Source organism: Liolophura sinensis, chromosome 7 (assembly GCF_032854445.1).
Source record: "Liolophura sinensis isolate JHLJ2023 chromosome 7, CUHK_Ljap_v2, whole genome shotgun sequence".
In the NCBI taxonomy this organism is placed as follows: Eukaryota; Metazoa; Mollusca; class Polyplacophora; order Chitonida; family Chitonidae; genus Liolophura; species Liolophura sinensis.
The window spans coordinates 39,024,044-39,047,655 of record NC_088301.1 but is presented as its reverse complement, the minus strand read 5'-3'; the positions used below and the strand labels follow the sequence as shown (position 1 = coordinate 39,047,655).

The following is a 23,612-nucleotide window of genomic DNA, read 5'->3' as shown; positions in this document are numbered from 1 at the left end:
ACTATCCACCAATTTTATGCTGTTCATGGGAATCTATAATATTCCTGACTTTCCATAATTCCAGAAATAGATTTGGATATGCGCTTAGTCTACAGAAGACCTGGACGCATATCATGACTTGGAAGTTGAGGCTGCCAAATTAACTCGTTGCATGAAATGGCAATTACGCTATCGGCAAAACATACATTTCTGTTGAAATTTTCTGTTGTTTGACATGTTCTTTAATGGTTATCGGTGAAGGCAGTGGTTTGTGAGGCTTAAGGTATGCACTGTTCAAAGACGAATATGTGGTTGTGCAAAGATCAGTTCTGAATCTAGGAGTATACCAGCCGTTCAGGGTCATTAACATGAGCAAAACAAACCTCCATAAAACAAAGAAACTGTACAAAGCAAAGAAGTCAAGAAGGATTCATGAGACCATAATCACTCAGCGGTTTTCATTTATGGAAGAAAGACGCAAGGGATTTTCTTGGGGAATAAATTTAAGTAGTATCCAAATTGGACAGAATGCTAATTCAAGTCGGTAATCAAAATGTGTGTCTCAGTTGCGTGTTGATTGCAACCCTTTTTTATAGCTAACGTAGTAGTCCTATAAAACACGATAAAGATAGGACCCTTACCCTCTGTTTAAGCGGAATTAGAGTTATGAAGCAGAGCATTCGGAACACTCCGTCTGCATCTCTTCATAATAGAGCTGTTCTCAATGTAAAACCTAAGACTCATTTGAATCGCAAAATCGATTACCGGCACAACACAAATCTACACACTTAAAAATACGGTACATGGATTTTTTTTATTTCAAAAAGGGTTTCATGAACAAATCATTGTGGTTCATAGACTAACTGACCTGTGGTGTCAGAATGTCCGGAGTGATAATTTGATACATAGGCAAATTGTAAGTTTACTCAAATACAGGAATCGAATCTGTATGGTAAAACTTATCATCGGGAGGTGTCCAAACAATTTTTGTTTTCTTTGAACTTTAACAAAGAGCCTTCAAGGACAGTCCTGTAGTTTCATCAAGCTGTCGTCTGGAAGTTGCCTAACGCAAGAGACGTTTACATCTGACGCTCCCGTTGCGAAGTTAAGTTTGAAAATCACTTAACGTCAAAGAAATATGTTAATGCAATGTATTAAGCATTTGTCCTTGTTATATTCATAGCAATTAATGTCAGGAGAAACCAGATGAACCAGAGATCGAATTATTCCATGATGTTATTTGATTTTTCGTCTGAAAAGGCTTCTCTGACATAAAGTTGAACTTAAGCTATGTAAACCCAGTTGATAACTAATTTATTCTGTTCATTTTTTATTCAAGGTATATTTAGGCTTAAATTTAGGAATGCTAACAATATAATTAGCTGTTAAGGAGATTTATTTATAAAACTGATCAATACTAGCTTTTTCTAAGTAATACTATATTTACACCTAGAGGACGATATCGCTAGTCCAAAGCCATCCTACAGAAAGACCTTCGTTGTATATCGATCAAATAAACCCTAATAAAAAAACATTGTTCATCCACTTCAGCCCGATTGTAACCTCGTGTTATCTATCACAGCCAATTCAAGAAGCCTACAAATGGAAAAGGATACTTCTCTGTTGCAGATCATCCAAGAAAATATTAAATCGAAGACTGAAAATCGAAACCGTTTTGTAATTTCATATCGTGTTAACTTCACAAACGTGAGATACATCCCTTTGGTCGCATGATCACTGATATATTGGTTCATGTTACAATAACACTGTGTAAAATGACGACATCCAGGAGGCTTTACTCGGGGTTTTATGTCTTGGATCTGGATATCAGATATGTGATTTGACTATTTCACCCAAGTGACATAGTTTCTATTCAGTGTCTGGCGACACAATCATTGGTCTGTAATGGTTTTGTAAATCCTTAATGCAGATTTACAGAAAAGAAGGTAATGCAGGTAAGAAAAGGTCGCAAGGCGTTGCAGCTCTTCTCATAAAAAGTCATCCGGACAAACCAACTCCAAACTGATTTAACCGCCAGTACATTGTCGTAAACCTCCATATTTATGAGTTAGCCGATGGAACATAATGACATAATACATGAATACAAAGCTTAAATCCAGTGGTTAAAACCAGTAACAAGAATGCTGGGAAAATATGTAGAGTGAACATGACGAGGCGACTATAAAAGATTACAGGATTATGGGTGCCGACAGAAGACTTTTTGCTACCGCACTGACTCATTTTTACAAAGATCGAGGCAGCAAGATCGCTTCCTCACGTAGGTCGGGGTAGGGAAAGGTCCTCTATCAGTTTCCGTACAACACAAAGAGTAAAGCCAAAGCACCAACTCCAGCGTGACAGTGTGACAGTTACAGCATCAAATCTTGAGTGGAATTAGGTAATTAAAATAACTTTGTTTCTACTTGACCGTCTGAAAATGTTAAAATTTTCCTCCCTAGAAAACCAATTATAATAGAAATCTGGCATCAAAGGCTGCATTAGATACAACAGATAAGAAAAATCAAACATGACTGCACCCAGAAAATCATATTTTTGTGATGTTTTGACTGTTATTCAGGCGTTTGTGTGTATCGGCTTTTAGTTTTAAATGATACAACCTTGTAAACATGATCACATGATCGCCAATGTCCACAACCAATGTCCATACTATACACATGGCCTATTCAACATCTGTTTAGAAAAGAAATCTTTCATCAATTTATTGATAGCTTGAACTTTTAACATTTTATAATAATACGTCCATTGTGGAAATGCAATACACTTCATCAATTACATCTGTCTGCTAGGAAAATGACTGCGTCTTTGACATTTACCTACGAAACATGCATCGACATGGTAATTTCAGTTTGCTTAAGCTAGCATTGTTTTGCAAAGCAGTGACCATGCCTTTTACCTTGTGCTCTAGCAGTCATTATGTCCAAGGTGTCCTGTGTAGAGAGAGTCTATCATTATGAGTTGTCCACGAGAGCAGTATGGATCTAATCCGCCGCTTGCTTCCGCAGCTGACCTTTCTCTGATCCGAACAGGAAGGTCTTTGGCGGAGATCAACAGGAAGGAACTTTGGCAAATACATGCTGACAGCTACAGTAAAACAAAAAAAAAGCCTCTTTGGCAAATTGAACTACCAATGTAGAATAAATTCCATGATTATGAAACACTCAAAATAAGGGTGGCATGGTTTCTATATAGATTGTATAAAATCACTAACACTTTCTTTGAAGATACATATTTTTCTTTCTAATATACATACACATAGTTTTTTTCAGCATTTACCGCGTTTACTTGAACAATAAACAAAATGTCTGCCTGTGATATGTGTTGACCACAACAAAATGAATTGGTACCAATATACACGTATGGCAAAACTACGTCATCCACACAAGTTCTAGAGCCCTACACGTAATCAGTAATAACATATATATATCATCTAGTAAACAAGCCGGGTAGTCGTTTGATGACATGTATTTGTCCAGAGAGAATACAAAGTGATTTGGCGATTAGTTGGCGTTTAAGCATGTGTTTTATGCTCGGAAAGGAAATCTCTCGAGCAACACTATATAACAATTGCTGACCATAAATGGCTTTATCAGGAAGAAAAGTATTTGAAATGACGTTGAACGAACAAGACGGATCTGAAGTGAGAGGTTTGAAATGAAAAAAACTTTTGCAAACACTCGGTGAAAAATGATACAATCTGGTCTTTTCCACATGTCAAACTTTTTCTTCGGTCTCAGAACTACGTGCTGGACGTGGAAAATCAATGATGGTCTATTTTAGTACACGATGTGACAGATTTAGTATTACTGTTTCACGAGAGTAGCTGATTAAATTGATTATGGTACATGGCAACAGCACCATCAACAGCCTGCGGTCGCGAAATCGATCAGAAAAAAAGATGTTGAAAGAAAACGATTTACTTGGATCTAGTAATTATTTTACCTAGCGCCCCCGCGAGCTGTGTGCGTACGGTTCATCAAGGTACCGGTAACAGCAGCGATAGAGTTGGACAGGAGGAAATCTTTATGATACCGTCGGCAAACCAATGAGTATCGTTTACTCAACCTCAATCTCTTGTGTTTATGCAGACAGATGTGCGTTGTGTGCGGCGCAAAACGGGATGTCTGCAACGTAAGCAGTGTGTTGGATCTAGGAAGCGGCTAGAACTATCATTCAAGTAAGCCGTGAAACACACATGTGCCAGCTCGTAAGTTATATTGGGCGCTGGCCAGTTGAACCATGATGATAGGGTAATCGTCAAACCAGACTACCTCTTATAACTATTCCCGCTGAGTGAACTGCGTAAGGCCTTAACACATAACCAATGCGGATGATTACATCAGGCCAAGGAGCCGAAGACACGGAGGTATTTCGGTCACTTGACTTTGAGTTCCTTGCGCCTTGTGACGCCGAAGCCCTCTGCATTTTCTGCTAGGCAAACTCCCGTCTGGAGGCCACTACGGGCAAGCTTCTTGATAAATAGCGCTTGGTAATCGTCATGGTGACTGGTGTGCAGGCATGATGGGATGCGGCAAAAAAGAGAGTGCCGACGTCCATAATATTTGTCTGTGACAATATTTCAGAAATTTGTCTCAGCTACAAGCCAGTGTTTTAATTTGTGCCGAACAGAGGCGCCATGAATATTACTGTTGGCGGACTGCTCGCGGGAAACATCGGGCCTTTAATGTGATGCTTACACAGCACGCGGTTCGATAGGTATTGGAGCAGAGGAAATTTGACGTAATATCTGCCTTGTTTCATCAGTCAAGACAAGACTTATAGATTCACTATGCTCAGCTACAGACAATACAGGCGAGAGGCCCGATCGTGGAAGATAGGAAGACAGTACATTGCTCATCTCACATAGTTATATTTGGTTTCTGGAAGGTGTCGCTTCAGGAAAGGTGCGCGACAATGGTTGTAACACCTATGGACAATTATGCCTTGTGGCAATGCTTTATTCTTGCAATTTTAATTGCACTTTGTGAGAGTACGACAGGTGTCAGGAACACGAGTTACGGACGAGTCCGAGGAAAGATTGAAGAAACAGCTTTACCGGGTCGCGATGTCGAGAGTTACTTGGGTATACCTTTCGCAAAACCGCCGGTTGGACATCTGCGCTTTGAGGTATGTACTTTTTACACGTAGATTTTTTTTACTCCTCTCAGAAAATTTGAATGACGTTTCGGGTGGATATCACGAACAATCTGGCTGAACTCAGTTGTACTCACGTCCCGTGTTTGCCCAAGTAGATACACCCGGAGCAGAGGCAATGCTTGGACATGAGCACCTCCAGCCTACACATAACCCAGTTCATGACCGCCCAAATTTTAGCAGAATCACATAAATCTAACAGAGGCCTCGGCATGCCACTAATTCTGGAGATCAATGGAGGCTCAATTACTGGCGAAACACTGACATTTGACAAATCAAGTCGCTAGGAAGCCTATCGACTTAACCCTGCATGCTTATTATCCGTGGGGACTAAAGAGGCTCAAATCACCTTAACCACCGAGATAGAAACCGTCTGCCTGCACGCCTATGCTGTACCGTCCTCTGATAAAACACGTATACCACTTAAAAACCATATCAAGTTTAATACCACCACGGATAGACACAGCTGTTTAAGGCTTAATAAAAGTCCATGGTTCCTAGAATTAAATAAAAAGGCCATGCAGTCAGGTAAATAAATAATTGCTGAAGACATCAGGTTTATAAATGACAATCTTAACTGGGATGCGCACACGCAGTAGCACACATATCTCTGCACATGTAAAGCTGTTAATGTAAACTTTTCTTCTGAAGTGTTTCTGGAGCCATGATATCAAATGCTGTCAAGATCTTCAGGTCTTCCACATAACGATATTTCCACGATGGTGAAGGACTATTTTTACGACATTGAGTCGCATTCTAATGTCAAATGTAGCAAGGTGATTATAGAACATATATAAGGAATAACAGGTTGCTTAGTATGTAAATTATTTATAGTGGTATACAATATGCAAATCATGCAGGATATATAATATGTAAATCATACATATAGTGGGTAACTCATTTACTGGAAATTTTATAGTATGTGAATCATTCATAGGGGCTTGTTTAGTATGTGAATCAAACATAAAAGGTTATGTATTTTGTAAATAAAGTACAGCAGATTGCATAGTAGGTAAATTTAAGAACAGCCGCTTGTTTTGTAGGCAAAGTGAATAAAGTAAACCAGATTGCATAATATGTATTTAAATGTATAGTTTAATATACAGCAGTACAACACAGTACAGATACAAATAAGGGCACAGAAGTCTTCTGAAAAACTTTCTGCCAAAAACAGGTGAGATATAAATTCGAATATAGCTCATTTGGTTCTATGTAGAAAAGTGTGTAAATATGTACACCAACACCATCTGTACTCAAAGCCGTTATCTGTACTCCAAGTTTTACTACATCGACCAAGGATATAAATTCAACAGTCATGTATTAGGATTACTGTAATAAACTCAAATGTTTTGTTCGCTGATTGCTACTAATCTTTACCGCAAATAAGCGCTAGGAAAGAGGCCCTCGTGAGCGCTTTTCAAAATAAGCAATGGTAACCTTAAAATGGTAGTTGTGATAGCCTTACATTTATGATCACTACATATAGAGAAAAAACAACAAGAAGTTTGTTTCTTGGCGTATCAAATACAACAGCTTCACGTCAGAGAAGTTTCTCATCGGCAATTGCCCAACCTAAAAGATATTTCACATAATAACATCGGTGACTTGTTGGCAAGTTGCTATTATAGAATTTTGACTGCATTGAACGATGGAATAATTTAATGTTTGGTTCACAGCGGTTTTTCAACCTGTGGAAAGTTGTTTACTCACTGGAACAACTAATATACGATAATTTCTGAATTTAAAGGATAATTAATGGTTTGTGCTTTGTTTAGCTGATGAGCTTTGGTTGTAACTTAAAAAAGCAGTGGAGTAATTTGCAATTGATGGGATGAAAAAAATAGTACGAGGCTAAATCAATCGGTAACTATCCGAATTTTCATAATGTTTTAACACACAAAAAAATTTACAGGTATGTAATATGAGAGGTTACATGCACTCTTAGTGGAATTTTCTAATTCAGGTCATCCAAGTTATAAAATGGATATCTACATGGTCACTCAAACAAACTTTCTCGAGTGATGCCTAAGACCTAGCTTATCGTCTATATCTATTAGCCGCATCTGTTTCAGGGGTCGTCTGGCGACCAAAAGGATCCAGATTTAATGGAGCTAAATCAAGACAAAGTGGGATGTCAATGGTGACAAGATAAATGCGCTTTTATCCAACCTTCCATTACATGGAGAATGACGAAATGGCCAGCACTGTGTCTAACATGTTGTTCAAATTATGGAACCTTGGCTAACCTGAAGACCGGTTCCATACATGCACCCATGTGACGCAATCATCGGAAGACAGAACTGTGTCATTTTCTAAATCTGACATGTACGAGTGGGCAGTCGTTTTCTCAACGGGTATACTGTTGGGGTCTTCTTTGGATACATATACTAGATTTCGTAATTTACACCAATTTCGTCAGGAGCATATCATACAGCTAATGCTTGATACTATTCTCAATCACTCAAGGCACTAAGAAAATTTACCAATCATTAGATAGAAGCATAATCTCATTGTAATGCTTGGAAATGATATTTATTTAAAGCCTTGGAAAGACGCTCAAACCTCGAAATCCATTTAATTATACAAACCGTTTTAATTTAGTTTTTCTTATGGATCGTTACTGTAATAAAAATATAGAGTTGTGCAGATTGTAGGTTATCAAGGGGCCCTACATATGCCTTTGCCAAGACAGAAAATACAATCTCTTAAAGTTTTTGATTTGTCACTATATGGCAATTAAAAAAAAACTCTAGGATTTCTTTCCAGGAAACGAAACTGTCATAAGACGAAATTCTCAAATATATGGAGTATGATTCTGGAGAGTAGAGAAGGACCCTGGGCTAAAACGCGACAAGTTGGCTAGGCCCTGTCATTGGAAAACATAGCCTACATCGATCAAGGCGGCTCGAGAAGACTTCTCTATAAAAGCCGAGTAATTGGAAATTCTCTGGACAGAATAGTTATATAGCCCGAACAAAAGCCTAATTGTTATGTTCAGTAACTTTTTAAAATAATTTAATATCTCATCTGTCATATGCTGTAATTGAGTGCACACTGTGCGTTGACGTTTGAAGACATTAGAGTGATGTTATCTGTCGTTGATTAATGTTTTCCAAGCTTACCTGGACAGATTTATAATCAGAATGAAAAAGCCGCAATTACAAGAGGGTAGTCTTTCCTCAGTTTACTGGTGCCAGCTCCCAACGTAACCGTTTGCATTATTAGGACAGCCCAGTTCGTTTATTATCGTCAAATTCATTACAGGAAAATGTAAAACAAAAAAATTAAAGGACGTTGGGATTTTACCCGGGCAAAGCCACCAGTGTTCATATCCGTTTCTTATTTAGCAAATGGATGATCTCTACATCGCCTGCTGGCAGCTTGAACAACTGATATGCTCATGGGTTTTTGTGTTAGGATCTCCTAAATGGACCTTCTTTGCTGAGTACTAACAAATAAATATCATAACTTATATTGTTGGAAAACGAAACTTATTTATATGTACAGATGTTTGTATAAAGAAATCAAAGAAACAATTGGGAGAAACGATAGTTTATAACATATTTTACTCGACACCTTACTCTTGCAAACTTTCGTAAGTATCCGTTAAGACTGCGTGTTAAATTTGCTTTCTATTGATCAAAACTTTCTCATGCTAAAAGTTCAAAAGAAAGAAATGCACTGATTTCAGACACGCTCCTGGTGCTAACATCTGAGCCTCATGCATTTAACTTTAAATGCATAGACACGTATTCGCTTATTCCAAGGAAAGTTATGAAAGAGCAAAAGATGAAAATCATAATTAAAAGATCGAAAGTTAGCTGCAAAATAGATTTAACTGAACTCGTTTAACTGTCATATCAACAATTCAATACCATTTGTATCATTAAAAACAAATGTACTGAGCAAAGTAACCAGTGAACATTCACGAATACGACCATTATTCTGCAACAAAGACCTACTTTTCTTTCTTGACAAAGTTACATATAAAGGTATTTATATGCGATGATCAAAGATCTAAACCCTTAGATTTTAAAATGAAACTACGCTTTGAGTATTTTTTTCAGATTGTTGCTTTGTAAACGAACATTTTGAGGAGGTTTAGTCAGAAATGCCTGCCAATGGCCGAAAAAGATTTTGCTTTAAAATTTGTGTGAACCAATATCTTATGAACAATAAGGCTTTGTATAAATTTATACAACGGTTTATATGCTCTTGCCGGTGGGAAATGTGCGTTCCAGTATGAAATGTCCCAGAAAAACGAGAATCACAATCAAACCTCTGGCACGAGCACTCTGACTTTGGGCACATTTTTATCAATTACGTGGAATTTAACGGTAGTGACTCTGTCGTGTGTTGAGGGAGCCACAGACTTGTGGGGCGCATTTAACATGCCTGCAAATAATTTGCTAAGCCCCTCAGTTTGACACTAACTTGAGCATCTGGGTAGAGAATTCAGTGTGCTTAACGAATGCGTCATGGAGCGATGAACTCGTTTAGACTCTAAACGAGTATGTATGTCAGCTATTTCTATAGCATAATCTGTAAACCATCAAAGACAACTGTTAATAACCATGTAATGATTAACAGATTAAACATATGCAATATGTAAATGCAATATTTCATGGGAATTAGAAAATTGTCAACTGATTACGATATACTTTCATTATATCGTCATTAATACCAAATGTGAATTCTGTTTGATTTATCATGTTGTATGCTGTCTTTCCCTTATCACTGACATTTCTTGCAATTTAAGTTATATTTTTATTAACCCAGTGTAAAATTACATGTAACTTTGCAGCGGTAATGATTTAAAGAAGAATACATTATTGCCATAAATATTGTCTAGTTCATACAATAGACTCCTTATGTTGGCTGACTTCCTCGGTGTAACACTGAGAACTGATTGTTGGTTCTGTGGGGATTACAGAGGTACAAATTGCAAGTCCCATGGTAGCATTATAACGTGCCGGGTAAGATTCGGGGGCTATAAGCCTTATTGATTCTCTGGACGCTCAGAAGAAATTGAGGCCTTTTTTATTTCTCCCCAGAAAATCCTGTAGTTTCTAACGTAAAGTCATTACCTCATGAACATGGTTAATAAAGACCCAAACTAAATTCTAAATGATGAATTTCATACTGGGTGTTTGGGAAGTGAAATCCTATAACATGCGGTAAAAGTAGCCGTTGATTTAGCTGTCCTGTGACACGCTGTACAACCCAATTATCAGAACGCGATGTGAACATCAATCTTGTAGGCAGCCACATCAGATCAGTGCTCATGGGGCTACAAGATGATGTACACGCGTGCCATCCCAATATTCTTTTGTCATCACTTTGGGCCATCCAGCCAAGGACCAGATCTAAGTTAATTCTGAACATACTGGATTATAATAAATGATTTAAGTTTATCTGTGGTAGTCTGGGTGTAAAGATGTATTTCAAAAGTTACTTTCTAAATGCCTTGTTTAAAATATATCCTCTGGGTTTGCTGGTTCTATTGCAGTCGCCGAAACCCCCTGAACCGTGGTATCCCAGAATCAGGGACGCTCTCAAGTTCTCTTCCTACTGCACGCAGAGCCATGGGGACAGGCGCTACATCAAAGACATCAGCCCAAACCACGCCGCCTCCCTAAAAAGTAGTGAGGATTGTCTCTACCTCAATATATACACTCCAGTCACGGTAAGATCGTTATCAGAATATTACAACTTCACTGACACATTTGCATGTAAATTCCTATGATACATCAAGATATTTCACTGGATAATACTACCATCTTTGTAACCGACTGGGAATTTATCAACGCAGTCATTCTGAAGATATTTGAAAATGAGTGGACCCTGTGAAGCTAATTTAACATTGAGGGTGCTGGGTGACACCACTCTGATAGCACTGAGAGGAACCCAATGCAGCTTCTAACACCAGGTTAAACTCATGTTGCAGAAATATGGACCTCAACAGGCGATTGATCCGCTGTTTTATTCTGTTGCCGCGGGAAAATGCCGGTATCTTTGGCAAACACGATGCCTCATCCGCCAGACTACAGTTTTTTATTTGCCTGTTAGCTGACAGTTGTGGCAACGAGATCTGCTCAGAATGGCAAGGCGCGTGACAGCCTAACAATGATGGCTCTTTACTTCCGCTTGTTTCTCGCTTCCGGTTTTGTTTTGAGGCCCAGTAATATAATAACTACCCCGTCCGTCGTTTCCTTGACAAATGGGATATCATATCTCGCTTCTTGACTACTAAATCAGTCTTGTACCCTGAAAGTAATGAACAGTTCAATTTGCATACAATTTCGTCTACTGACTTCAGTTAGCTGCTCGAATAGCATTCTAATTAACACGAGCCAGAATTTTATGAAAATAAGCTGTATTTGCTGACCATGGCTGTTATAATTAAAGGGCCTTCACTTCTAGAAAATGCGCCTAATCTAGGTTGGCACATTAAAAATTACACTAATAAAAAGGAGCAACGAACTTTGTTACACTTGGAACAGACACATCAATGTTCTCAACTTTCTGTGCTGACAAAAGTTTTACCAGAGAGGGAATCAGTAAAATCAGGACAAGGTTACAGTTTCGGCTATTTCGTTTTTTCGGTTGTGTTGGCTACATCATATGTAATAACATTGACTGCCATCTGTTCTAAGGAATCTTTATTTCATTTATTCTTCAGAAAACAGCGGGTCTCTTACCTGTAATGGTCTACATTCATGGCGGATCTAATGCGGTAGGGACAGGGGCGATGAGAGATGGGTCGATACTGGCGGCATTCGGGAATATTGTCGTAGTAACGCTCAACTACCGACTCGCCGAACTTGGTCAGTGTAACGTATGGCCTGTAATATCCTCAGTGTTTACCCGCACTGAAACAAATTGGTTTCTTTCGTCTCCACTACATTAGATACGAATCAAAAATAACATCTGGGTCGCTAAATGTTTACAAACAGTTATTCAATTAAAACCTGATTTTTTTTTCAAATTCTTACATCTTGCCAATGTTCTATTCTGATAATTTCAATGATTTCATGTAATATTCATGTAACTAGAGAAAATTAATAATAAAGTGTATTAAGTAATATATAATAATGCAATAAAAACGTCATTTTCTTACAAGAATGTTAAATGATTGTTATATAAAAGACTTACAGTACAGAGACATAAACCGCAACATTGACGACAGTGTGATATTTGGCAAATGGTCAGACGTACGTAATCAGCGAAACAGGACCAATTTATGTGTTTTAAGTTTTATTCCAGCTGTCCGTGTAAATGCTTAAATAGTAGCTCATTACACAAACCCTGGCTAACTGGCTATCTTTCACGCTAATGTAATATTGTCAGATTTCCCACTAACGGGTTAAGTTGTAGGATCCTTTTGTGTTTTCGGAATGAAAGTTAATGTAGTGCTCCTCAAGTTTGATTACAAAAACATTTATTGGATCTTTCAACACAAACGGTTCCACGCTTGTTTGAAACTTGTTTGCGAATATTATATTTAGTTTGCTGGCCTATGGATAATGGGAACTGATGTCATCTGAAGTATCTACATTCTGTCACAGCCCTCATATTTCCCATTTCATACCTGAAAACCATTGTTTACTATAGGGTTTCTTGGGCTAGGGGAGGAAGACTTTCCTGGCAATTATGGACTCCTTGATCAAATTGCTGCTCTCAGATGGGTGAAAGAAAATATTAAACACTTTAACGGCGATCCAGACAAGGTGACAGCAGTGGGCCACAGCGCAGGTGCAAATGACGTTGGTCTTCATCTAGTATCACCCTATGGAAAAGGTTAGTTCTTAAATTAAAAACCCAGAGTTTACTCTCTGCCTAATGGTTACATAGTCTGATATATTATCACACGAGCACTGGACTATGTGGCGCATTTCGAATATTATATATGCCAAAACTTCTACCTTTAAAGCTGCATTATGTTATTCCAACGTATACTGGAAGCGACTGTCCCAGCATCAACATATCAAAATATTTCTAACCAGACTTGTATGTTTTATACGTTTTCGTTTGATTTGCTTAAATATGTGTTACAAATTTCACGATGAATACTTCTTCCATGCCATGTGTCAGCGATTCAAAGACTAAATGTCACTTTTAGCCGTCTTTTAAGTATGGCAAACACATCTGGGATATTTCTGCATGGACGAGATGGACGTCTCGCGTTTGTGATGAGCAAACAATGGTGATCTATTACCAGAGACAGGTTTTGCAGGGAAATAACCAGCTGGGTCTTGTTGGATTATGCATACTTTCCTCTTGAAATGTCAAAGAATGTATTTAGTCACAAGGAAACAGAAGGGATCAAAAACGTCGGCGGCCGATGGTAAGCTGAATGCACAGGATGCTAATGATAATATAAATGTCGATGGAACATTTGGTATCTCGTACTATCGTTGAATATCAGCTTTATGTGTGTGAAGATGCTGTGTTCGAAATTGTACGCTAATGTGCATGATACATTTAGTACATCTATCTGCATGACGTGATATTCGGTGGGTACCCAAAGCATTGATTATAAGCTTTGAAAAGAGAATGTGCATTCCATGTCAAGGACATCGGACATTTTCAATCAGAAAATGACACCATTACTGCGTTGAGCTCCCGCTACAGAGATACCGATGAGGTGAAACGCTTTGGTGTTACTGGTCTCTAAAAGTAATCTGCTTTGCCTGATCCACAAAATTACTTACATTGGTCTATGTGTCTCTGTTCAAGTAGAATGGAGACAATTTTAGACCAATAGTCTGGCCTGATAACATCAAACGTATTATCACACACGTGGTTCACTTCTACTGACGCCACCACGTTTGACGGGATGCTCTCCGCTCGAACGGATATCTCCCACGCAATTGATCAGATCGAGCGAGTTCTTCAGAGCGCCAACATCCCGGTAGTTCTACGGCGATAAATAGCTTACGTACGTGAGGTAAGCTTAGCATGTCATTAGTGTAAGCATACATCACTTGAATACACTCAAAGGAGTGTATTCAACAATTCCAAAGCCACTAACTTTTACATGTATTGTAATCTGAGGCCTTATTCACTGTCACGTTATACCTTAGAATTAGCAAATATGTAATGTCAAATATATGGACATATGTGTGTGATATTCGTGTCAAAGTAAGGTTACTTGTTTTGTGATTGTAGGTTTGTTTAGATATGCCATCCTGATGAGCGGATCACCAATGATGCCTTACGCCTCCACAAAACTGGAGAAACGCCTTCGTACCAAAATTCGTGAAAATCTATCTACTTTAGGCTGTAGTTTAAAGGACGCCTTGAGAGTAAAGAACTGTTTGAAGAAAATCAGTGTTGATGCGTTTCTCGTGAGTCCTCCCTTTTAAAACTAGGAATAATTGATCATATGGGATAATGTTATAGATATCCGTCATATAAAGACTAATTATATATTAAAATTAATATTAATCTATGATTTCTAAATGTTGGTACCTTTTGCTGTAATAGTTAACCTTAAATGGCTGAGTAATTGCGATAAATACTGTGATAGTTTTTGACGTTAAATTTATCTCAAGTGCTGTTGTCAGCAAACGGGGAACATTATTGCGAGACTATTGGTTTCAAAACCAATACTTTATAGTGTATTTTGTAAGGTGTAATACTTACTCGTCACATTCAATTCTCTCCCTTGTCCAGTAGAACTGTACAGTGTTACTTCTAAAGTATTCTACACCGCACACTCACTCATCAGTTTGTCACCTTATAAAAGAACGACAGAACCGTATGCGTTGTAGTTTAACGAGGAATCAGTTTACGCTGTCTAAAAGGTGTTACGTTTCCTTGATATGCAGATTGTTTTTCGGGACATGCTAAGGTTTCTTTATGTTTTCAGAAGAACCCTGGAGATTTGCAGCTTCTGTCTTGATAGAGTCTATTGATGTTTCAGACAGCTGCAAATTTCCCTTGTGAGTTGTACTCTGGTATTGCTGACAACAACTACATCTCAGATACAGGCCAAGTCTTGCTCCAGTCCGCCCCAATCAACGCACAGGCAGTCATGGTTGGAATAACTAAAGACGAAGTAAATGATTTTAGTAAGAATGCCGTTTTTGTACAGTTTCTCCTTTTTGAGCGTATCCGGCCAAAAAGCTATTAACATATAAATTCCTTTACACTTTTCCTAGACAAAACGTCTATCTTTTCTCTCTGTCTTTATCGATTGAGCTAGCGGCCGTCAGCCTAGTCTAAGCACGATCAGCCAACGCTGTTTGTATTCCGTTGAATGCAGCACAAGTTGTCATGTCACTTTTTATTCTTTGAAATAAATGCAGAAAATTGAATGAATTTAATTTAATCCCAAGGATACATTTTTCTACTCTTGTAAGTAGGTGTCGTTTTTGTCCAAATCTGTATGACATGTTTGGCAACGTATTCAGTTGCCATCAATTCAGATTGCCTGAAGCCTTAGATGCATTCCTCAGTCAGCAACGCCTTCTAGTTTTTAAATGAATCTGGTCTGCGTTTACCATTTTCTGTTTTCTGCCTTCTTATCTCCTGAAGCCCACAGTGTCTCGTTTAAGGAAGTGGTAAAAGAGCTGGTGTTCTGTGGCGTTCCTCGATACAAATCATTGCACTGTGAGTCTTATTCTAACCGGTACTTATAGACCCTTGCTTACCTTCTCTAGCACATATGAAGTAGTAAAGATAGTTGTTCGATTAGATGTTGGAATCCATAAAGCCTTTTGTACTTGACAAAGAAAGAATAAAAATTGGTTTCATGGTTTTACCCAGATTCTGTGCACAGATTGCGAATTAAGGTTAGCACTGTCATCTTTTTTTTGGCATAATTCAAAGATTAATGCAAGAAAGAACATTAATATTCTAGAATGAGAGATTGGCGAAAAACACAGCACCTTTATCGACTCAGCGTCCAAGCAAACGTAGAAAAAAGTTTATTTAGATGTCTTAACAACTCAACAAGTTTCGCTCATATTTTGCGTAATAAAATTAACAAGTTGTCCCCCTTTGTATTCTGTTTATTTCTTTCAGATTATTCTTTAAACTCAGTTCCATTGTATAAAATGTCACAGCCATTTTAAACGCAGTACCATTCATCTTATATATTAACCACAATAAATACATGCATATATTTCTGTATTATTATTATCATTATTGGTTTAGAATCTTTTTTGACAGGTAAATGTTTAGAAATATTTGAGGCCTTGGTGATATATTTTGACATCTATAAATTGTTGTATTATAAAATATGTGGTCAAATACAATTGAAAAAATATAGCACTTTGTCTGCACTATTTAAATATAGCAATCAAGCAATTCAATACTGCTAGAGACATTAACTCGTCATTCTTTCTAGCGCAAAATGTCCTTGACATGCTCTGATCTGTTCTGAATAGTATCTGTGGTGTAATTTGTAAATCGATTGCTTGTTGTTGTTTCAACATCCACGCGTGTGTATTTTTTTTCTGACAGATATTATTCAGCACGAGTATAACACTGAGGAAGGGCACAAGGGAAAGGTATGGGCTTTGCCAAGAATAATTCTTTAATTACTTCTTAACTCAGTCGGGCACAAAGCCCATGAGTTTAGTCTTTGAAAATACCACAATCAAAACACTCAAGATCTGTTTTTCATTCAAAGTATGTATAAGAATGACAGTGATGCAAAAAGAGACTAATTTAGAGGAGTCAGCGAGCCAAAAGAAAATAAAAATGATGTTATGAAATATGACATTTACATCAACACAAGTTGCACAGTCTAGAGATGATTTGAGCGAAATGTGCGTAAGCGTGGCAAAAACTCAACCTACCCAATGTCCACATATATATGCGAAGATGTAATATACAGTACGTTAAATCCATTACAAATATTTTGTAAACTTTTGAACTGTTTCTTGCTCTAAGCCAAGGCAAGTACTTATTCGCAGTCAAATTTATTCGTTCTTGAAAGTAACATGAACATTTTTTATTTATTTATTTATTTATTTATTTGATTGATGTTTTACGCCGTACTCAAGAATATTTCACTTATACGACGGGGGCCAGCATTATGGTAGGTGAAAACCGGGCGGAGCCCGTGGGAAACCCACGACCATCCGCAGGTTGCTGTCAGACCTTCCCACGTAAGGCCGGAGGGAAGCCAGCATGAGCTGGACTTGAACTCACAGCAACCGCATTGGTGAGAGACTCCTGGGTCATTACGCTGCGCTAGCGCGCTAACCAGCTGAGCCACGAAGGCCCCCTGAACATTTTGAGAGACGCAAATATAAACATATTGTCTCATTCAGACATATAGATCTAATAATGTTAAACTTAATATTGTGTGTAGAATAGACTGGCGTATGGCTTATTACAGCTCATTCAGAATCTTGCTGCACATCAGGAGAGATTGATTTATTTAGCGGTGCTCTTGACTTTGTATCTGAATTTATTGGCGTTGAACTCAACTAAAGACAACTCGAAACACAAACATTTTCATATTTAAAAAAACATTCTCCATTCCTCTGCGGATGGAGATATTTATATCGAATTTTATTATATAAGACAGATCTTTCATGAATCAAAGGGATGTGATGTCTTTATGCCATGTGGATGCAAAATTAGTATGCTTGCGTTATATAATGAAACAAACTTTGGTGATAATAATTCCAAAATTTCCTGTCATTGTGAATCTTGAGTTTATTTATTGACCAGGATCTGAACACTAAGTTCCGTAATTCCGCGATAGGAACAATGTATGGATACTTCAACAGACAAAATTCTATCTGCACCTTTTCTTCCATGGCAAACTTAAGTTGGTCACAGATGGATGCAGGTCATAATATGTTGTCATTATTTTGTTGACGTTATAACATTGTTTCACCATCTTATACTTCTAACTAGGCAAATATCTCATTCAATTCTCAGTCTTGAATAGAGACAGTCTCGATATCAGTAAATATCTAACACGCGCTACTTCAGTTTGTAATTCACATTCGATACATACAGTGTTTACTGTGATTTTGTTTTTTGTTTCTTGAAAAGTCATGTACTCTGTAGCACGTTACCAGTCATTTTAAATGCAAATATATAGTTTAGTTATGTGTAGTTGCATACATTAATGAAATTATAGTTTATTGTTCACAATCTCCCCATTCTGATCTTTCTGATGGTAAAGATATATTGTGTATTTAAAAGTATAATTCAGACTTTGGCAAAATAAGGTCCGTTTCCAGTGAAATGGTTTTTGACGTAAAAACAGCTTTCTTTGAAATAACAACCATTTAAATATCTTTAAATGGCTGAGTGCCAGTAGTCTTCTAGATAAAACTTCATATCATGTGACTTGTTTTTTCTTATCTTATCAGATATTCAGCGACTATCTGATGAACTCCCCTGTTCGAAAGTTTGCAGAAACGCTCGTCAAGAGACACGTACCCGTTTACACATACCAGTATAACTACGCCTCAATCCATGATGACGGCGTATCTTCATCAGTTCACAGGGGTATGTATTTACATTCTGCATGCTTGTTTGCAATGTGAACTACATATGAAACCGCGGTGAGGACTGAAATATGGTGAATTTACTATTTCTTCTTTTCATGTTGGTTTTTAGCAAGTGCTTATATCTTATGAAACAGTATAAACTGATGTAAACAAACAATTCCTTTTTAATTAAATTCATTCTCAATCGCAGGTTGCTCCACGTTAAATTCCATATAAAGAAATTGAATACTTGCATTTGAAATCATTACCTCACGATAATGATGCCAACTTTTTTGTATACAACGACAATGACGTCAGGTAACAGTCAGTCTGGTGTCAAATTACATGCGTTTTACTGGACGATTTGAAGGTCTTATTAAACACGTATTAATATTGTTAGTCTTAAATTTATTCTTATTTCCACTTGTCCCGGATATAGGTCTACCCATTAAATAATTTATATCACATTTCTTAAGCATTATCAAGCAAAAAATATTCCATGCATAATAGCGACTAATTTATCCCCGAGTATAATAAATTCTATAATGAATGTGTAAAATCGTCCAGTGATAATAAAAAGAATACTCCCATATGCATGGTTCTCCTTATGTAGTTTTACAACATTATTTAACCTTTTATCTGTATCAGCCCCAACCTAAGATCAAACCAGTCCTTTCTGCAGCAAAATGAACACAAAAAATGGTGTACATGTGCAACCACAGTGGGTTTGGTTGACTTTTGTATGCCAGTTTTTTAAATTATTTTTGAAGATTATCAATCGTATTTTCAACATACAGGTATTTTCTTTTACTTTTGAAGTTAGAAGTAATATGGAATTATGTGTACATTTCCCCCAATGTTTAGATGTGCCCCACGGCAAGGATGTCAAGTACGTGTTTGGGGAGCCACTAGTGGACACAACTCTCGCCCAAGAAACCTCTACAGAGAACGACAGAAACATGAGCCGATTAATGATGCATCTGTGGAGCAGTTTTGTCAAATTTGGGTAAAACCTTAATATATTTTATACCTTTATATCTTTTATAATCTAAGCGCCAAGTCCGAAATTCACATACCACTCACAGACAATGAAGGGGTTCAAATCTATAATTGCAAGAAGTAAGATACTTATATTCGTTGTACAATTTTATTTAATTATCTTCTTGAGACATTAATATCTGCAGTAATAAATTGTAATGTTGGTTGAAATCAAAATTCAAATTATCCCTCTAGTCCTTTAAATCCAGTATAGGTGGCTATATTATTTTCACAGCTTTTGCTATGTATGCAATATATATATATATATATATATATATATATATATATATATATATATATATATATATATATATATATATATATATATGTATATGTATATATATATATATATATATATATATATATATATATATATATATATATATATATATATATATATATATATAGTTGACAGATCGTCAACATACCTCCTAGCAAATGAAAATGATTGAGCTTGAAATAGATTCCTCTTTAATAACTTTTGGATATAATCATATCCAAATGAGAATATGTACAAGTGTGCAAAACAAGAAGGGAGAAGCGGGGTGGGGTGGGGTAGATACAGTCTCTACCAATAGGAAAGCATGGAATTTCACTCGGATGGCACTGAAATTTAAGCGACTCCATGAACAACGAGATCTAATGAGTGGTAGATTGTATTTAGCAGAAGTGAAGGATGTCGTGTTTCCTGTGAGGTTATGGTAACGATGACTTTTAAAAACATAAACAATGTACGAACTGCTTCCAATTCCGTGAGAAACACCCGTATAGAGAGTAGAAAAATTCAAAGTGGTGATGTCTTTACGTGGTATGTGTATCTGTATTTTCAGTGAGACATTCTGAGGTCTTACAAATTCATCTATAGCTGATGCCTGAATGTTTTGTAACTGCACAGAATTACCTTTTCTTTGAGCCTTCGATAAGAAATATAGTTGTTAAAAGTTTGGTGGTACCGTCTTGATCCCGCAATAAACCGAGCTATGTATGGGGATTTATTTAGAATCCCTTATGCTTGTGGCATGCAGTGTTTCAGACTGATGGAAAGATACAGTTGAACTTCTTTCTTTTACAATGTTTTTAAAAATAAATCCTTTAGAGTGTAGAGATTTTTTCTATGCAACTCAGATGGCAACACTTTTACCGACGTTTATTTTTGGAGTGGCTAAACATGTATCACCTTCAGCCTTGCAAACCACTTTAATTGCATGTGTTTGCTTTCCAGGCGTCCAACTTTGAACAGTAGCATAAATAACGTGAGCATTGTGCTTGAGACGGATTCTGGGTTGGCCTTTGACCTACAAAACAGCTCATTCCTGACTCTGGGCGGACTGGATACACCAACAGTTCAACTTTCCCGCCCTTTCCTCAATGGCAAGACTGACTTTTGGAATAAAGTGGTTCCTCGTTTGATACACTATATCGACTCTGGGGTGTTGCCAAGTGACATGGTGGAAGATTTGGAAAGAGATTACTTCATATGCCGAATTGTTGCCGGTGTATTCATAACAGCCACTTTCGTGCTGATCATCATACTCATGATTCTTATCTGCCTGATCCGCCCTAAACGAGCGAACGTGTGAATTATAAAATAGAGCGATTGGGGTATATATGCAGATGTATATATGATTTTTACAAGTTTATTCCATGGAATACTTATTATTTATTTCACGTCGTCAGTTTATTCATTATAGGAATCAGGGTAGTTTAACATTAAAAGAGTCAGGCCTGTATTTAGCGGCTGTATAATTCTCGGCAGGTTGGTACACTTACAGACGTCAACGTAAAATTTCTATGAAGTAAATAAAATCTAATGTTGGGACCAGTTTCACGTTATTCCCAATGGCAGACTCCGACGAGTTAAAGAATTCCTAACCGCAACAAGAGCGAATCGTTTCCTGCTGCAGTACTTGTATATAAGGCACACAAGTGTTTTATGGGCACATGTACAAGGGAAAAAGTGAGCCACTATACAGGGAAGAATAGAAGACCATATAGCTTTGATCGGACTTTGTTACAGGCAGGAAGGAGTTTTACGAGTTACAGGAGACACGATTCCACATCAGGAGGTGTGACTTCCTGTTCCACTTACTTGGCAAACAGATATTGATGTTATAATTACCTGTGCAGAACGTCCTTCAGCAAGTCCACTCTTCTGTCAACAAATTGGTGATGTTTTCTGTAGTAATGAGAATTCGCGCTTGAATATGCCATCGCCATAAATTAAATCCAGTTGGATCCAGTTAAAGAAGATGGATATACTTAAATAGGTACAGCATAGAGAATAAAACTAGAGCGGCGACAACAGTCTGATAGCTGGCAAATGGTCACACGTGCATGTATCCGGTGAAATACGGCCTCTTCTCAGTTTACCTCAGTCAAAGTTTTATTCTAACTGTCCATGTAAATTTCACAAATAGTAGCAATTTACACGCCCCCTAACCCCATGGCTTAAGGAGAATTGGGTAAAACAAAATGCAGTGAGGTTAACTGCAATTTTATTAGACCTCATCAGTCTAGAAATACTCTAATGCGATTATCGATACTGTACCCTGCTTAAATTTGATATCCCAACTGTTTAATGGTTGTAATTAATGTTGAAGAAACACACACGTTACCTGACCAAAGCAGTAGATTAATGCACATTATCACCAGCTCATAGGTTTGCTTAACATCAGGAGGACAGGATGGTATATACTTACAACTGCGCATGAGCACTCATAAATCAACAAATAGGTCCTTAACAGTGTAAATGTAAATCTCGCGGCAGATTTTTTTCTAAAAATATTTGTGTAAATATACATATGTATATGTATAGAAGTGTATGTGGTTGTATGTACAGTGCATTAACTGTGTACAACTTTCTCATTTTGTAAGTTCTGATACATCGGAAAAATATGTCGTCTGTTTATTAGAATTGTATGAAGAGGTGTTTAATAAAGTTACAGTAAAACTTTACGGTGAAAGGAAAAGCGCTCTACCTACATCATATATGTGATTATGATACCCAGAAATGAACAGTTCGCAAAGGAAAAAATAGTAGCGTACATTATTCATGTGGTATCTTGACAAAGAATGTTGGATTCAGTGGTGAATATTCTTGTTGAAACCTAATTTTACGTAAACCCATGCAGTTTCACATTCGAACCCACTTCATGACTATTGAATTGTCAATATTGCATAAACAAGAAACAAAGCAATATGAGGTTGTGAAATCATGTTTTGTTTCTTTATCTTAATCGTTTCTCTTTTTCTTCGTATCTGTCAAGTTTTAGCTCAGCTCATGAACTGTCAAGGGAGATAACTCGTTGCCCGAGACTGTACATTGAGTTTGACATCAATTATTTCTGTAGAATTCTTAGAAGAATTACAGTCTATGATTGTTTTAGTGTGAGGATAACTTATGCCGTAGTTAGATTATGGTTAAGGTGTTGGTTATTATTTATATTCGTGGTAGTATAAAATCGGAAAGAAACTGTTTGTGCACTCTTTCTTTCTCTTCTTTGTAAGCACTTTCTATTCTTATGTTTAAATGAAATACTGTTTCGTAGAGTTTTATTAGCGATGTTTACCCAGCCATTGCGTTTTGTATTTTCATATTTGGGAAGTTGTCAATATTAAATATGTACATATCCAACTTGTGTTGGTTTTTGCTTATTCGGAAGTTCGGTTTTTCTTGTATTGTGGATGTTGTAGACATGTGGGTGTGATACGTGCCTAAATCGGACTGGCATTTTCAGGTTCGTGTTTTTTTTTTTTAAGATTCCGGTCTAATGCTATAACGAAGACACTGGTTAACGTTGTAGGGGAAAACTGGTGACCGATTTATTGAGAGGAAAGCGGATTCTGCCTTCTTTGGAGTTTCAGAAATATAGACTTTTGCATATCTCGCCAAAACATTCCCACGCATTGTAGTTGAAATTCTTCCAAACGATGTTCAAAACATCAGATTGGTTCATT

The 23,612-nt window shown here is 37.2% G+C and overlaps 2 protein-coding genes across 2 annotated transcripts; both read left to right on the top strand.

Annotated features, from left to right (window-relative positions):
• The first annotated feature begins 4,868 nt into the window (after positions 1 to 4,868).
• On the top strand, positions 4,869 to 15,289 carry LOC135470902 (putative inactive carboxylesterase 4). Its single transcript, XM_064749951.1, has 6 exons — positions 4,869 to 5,124; positions 10,661 to 10,837; positions 11,834 to 11,978; positions 12,766 to 12,951; positions 14,323 to 14,501; positions 15,080 to 15,289. The coding sequence occupies exons 1-6, from the start codon at positions 4,912 to 4,914 to the stop codon at positions 15,287 to 15,289; spliced, it is 1,110 nt and encodes a 369-aa protein (XP_064606021.1). The 5' UTR covers positions 4,869 to 4,911.
• Positions 15,290 to 15,547: 258 nt separating this feature from the next.
• On the top strand, positions 15,548 to 23,224 carry LOC135471679 (acetylcholinesterase-like). Its single transcript, XM_064750992.1, has 5 exons — positions 15,548 to 15,768; positions 16,624 to 16,670; positions 18,498 to 18,636; positions 19,482 to 19,623; positions 20,878 to 23,224. Exons 1-5 carry the CDS (start codon positions 15,639 to 15,641, stop codon positions 21,233 to 21,235), a joined length of 816 nt encoding a protein of 271 aa, XP_064607062.1. The 5' UTR covers positions 15,548 to 15,638; the 3' UTR covers positions 21,236 to 23,224.
• The last annotated feature ends 388 nt before the right edge of the window (positions 23,225 to 23,612 follow it).

Coding starts and splice junctions, on each gene's coding strand:
- LOC135471679 (XM_064750992.1), top strand. CDS start 15,639: ATGAATCTGGTCTGCGTTTACCATTTTCTGTTTTCTGCCTTCTTATCT. Junction 15,769..16,623: donor TCGATACAAATCATTGCACT/GTGAGTCTTATT, acceptor TTTTTCTGACAG/ATATTATTCAGCACGAGTAT. Junction 18,637..19,481: donor ATCTTCATCAGTTCACAGGG/GTATGTATTTAC, acceptor CCCAATGTTTAG/ATGTGCCCCACGGCAAGGAT.
- LOC135470902 (XM_064749951.1), top strand. CDS start 4,912: ATGGTTGTAACACCTATGGACAATTATGCCTTGTGGCAATGCTTTATT. Junction 10,838..11,833: donor ATATATACACTCCAGTCACG/GTAAGATCGTTA, acceptor TTTATTCTTCAG/AAAACAGCGGGTCTCTTACC. Junction 11,979..12,765: donor CTACCGACTCGCCGAACTTG/GTCAGTGTAACG, acceptor TGTTTACTATAG/GGTTTCTTGGGCTAGGGGAG.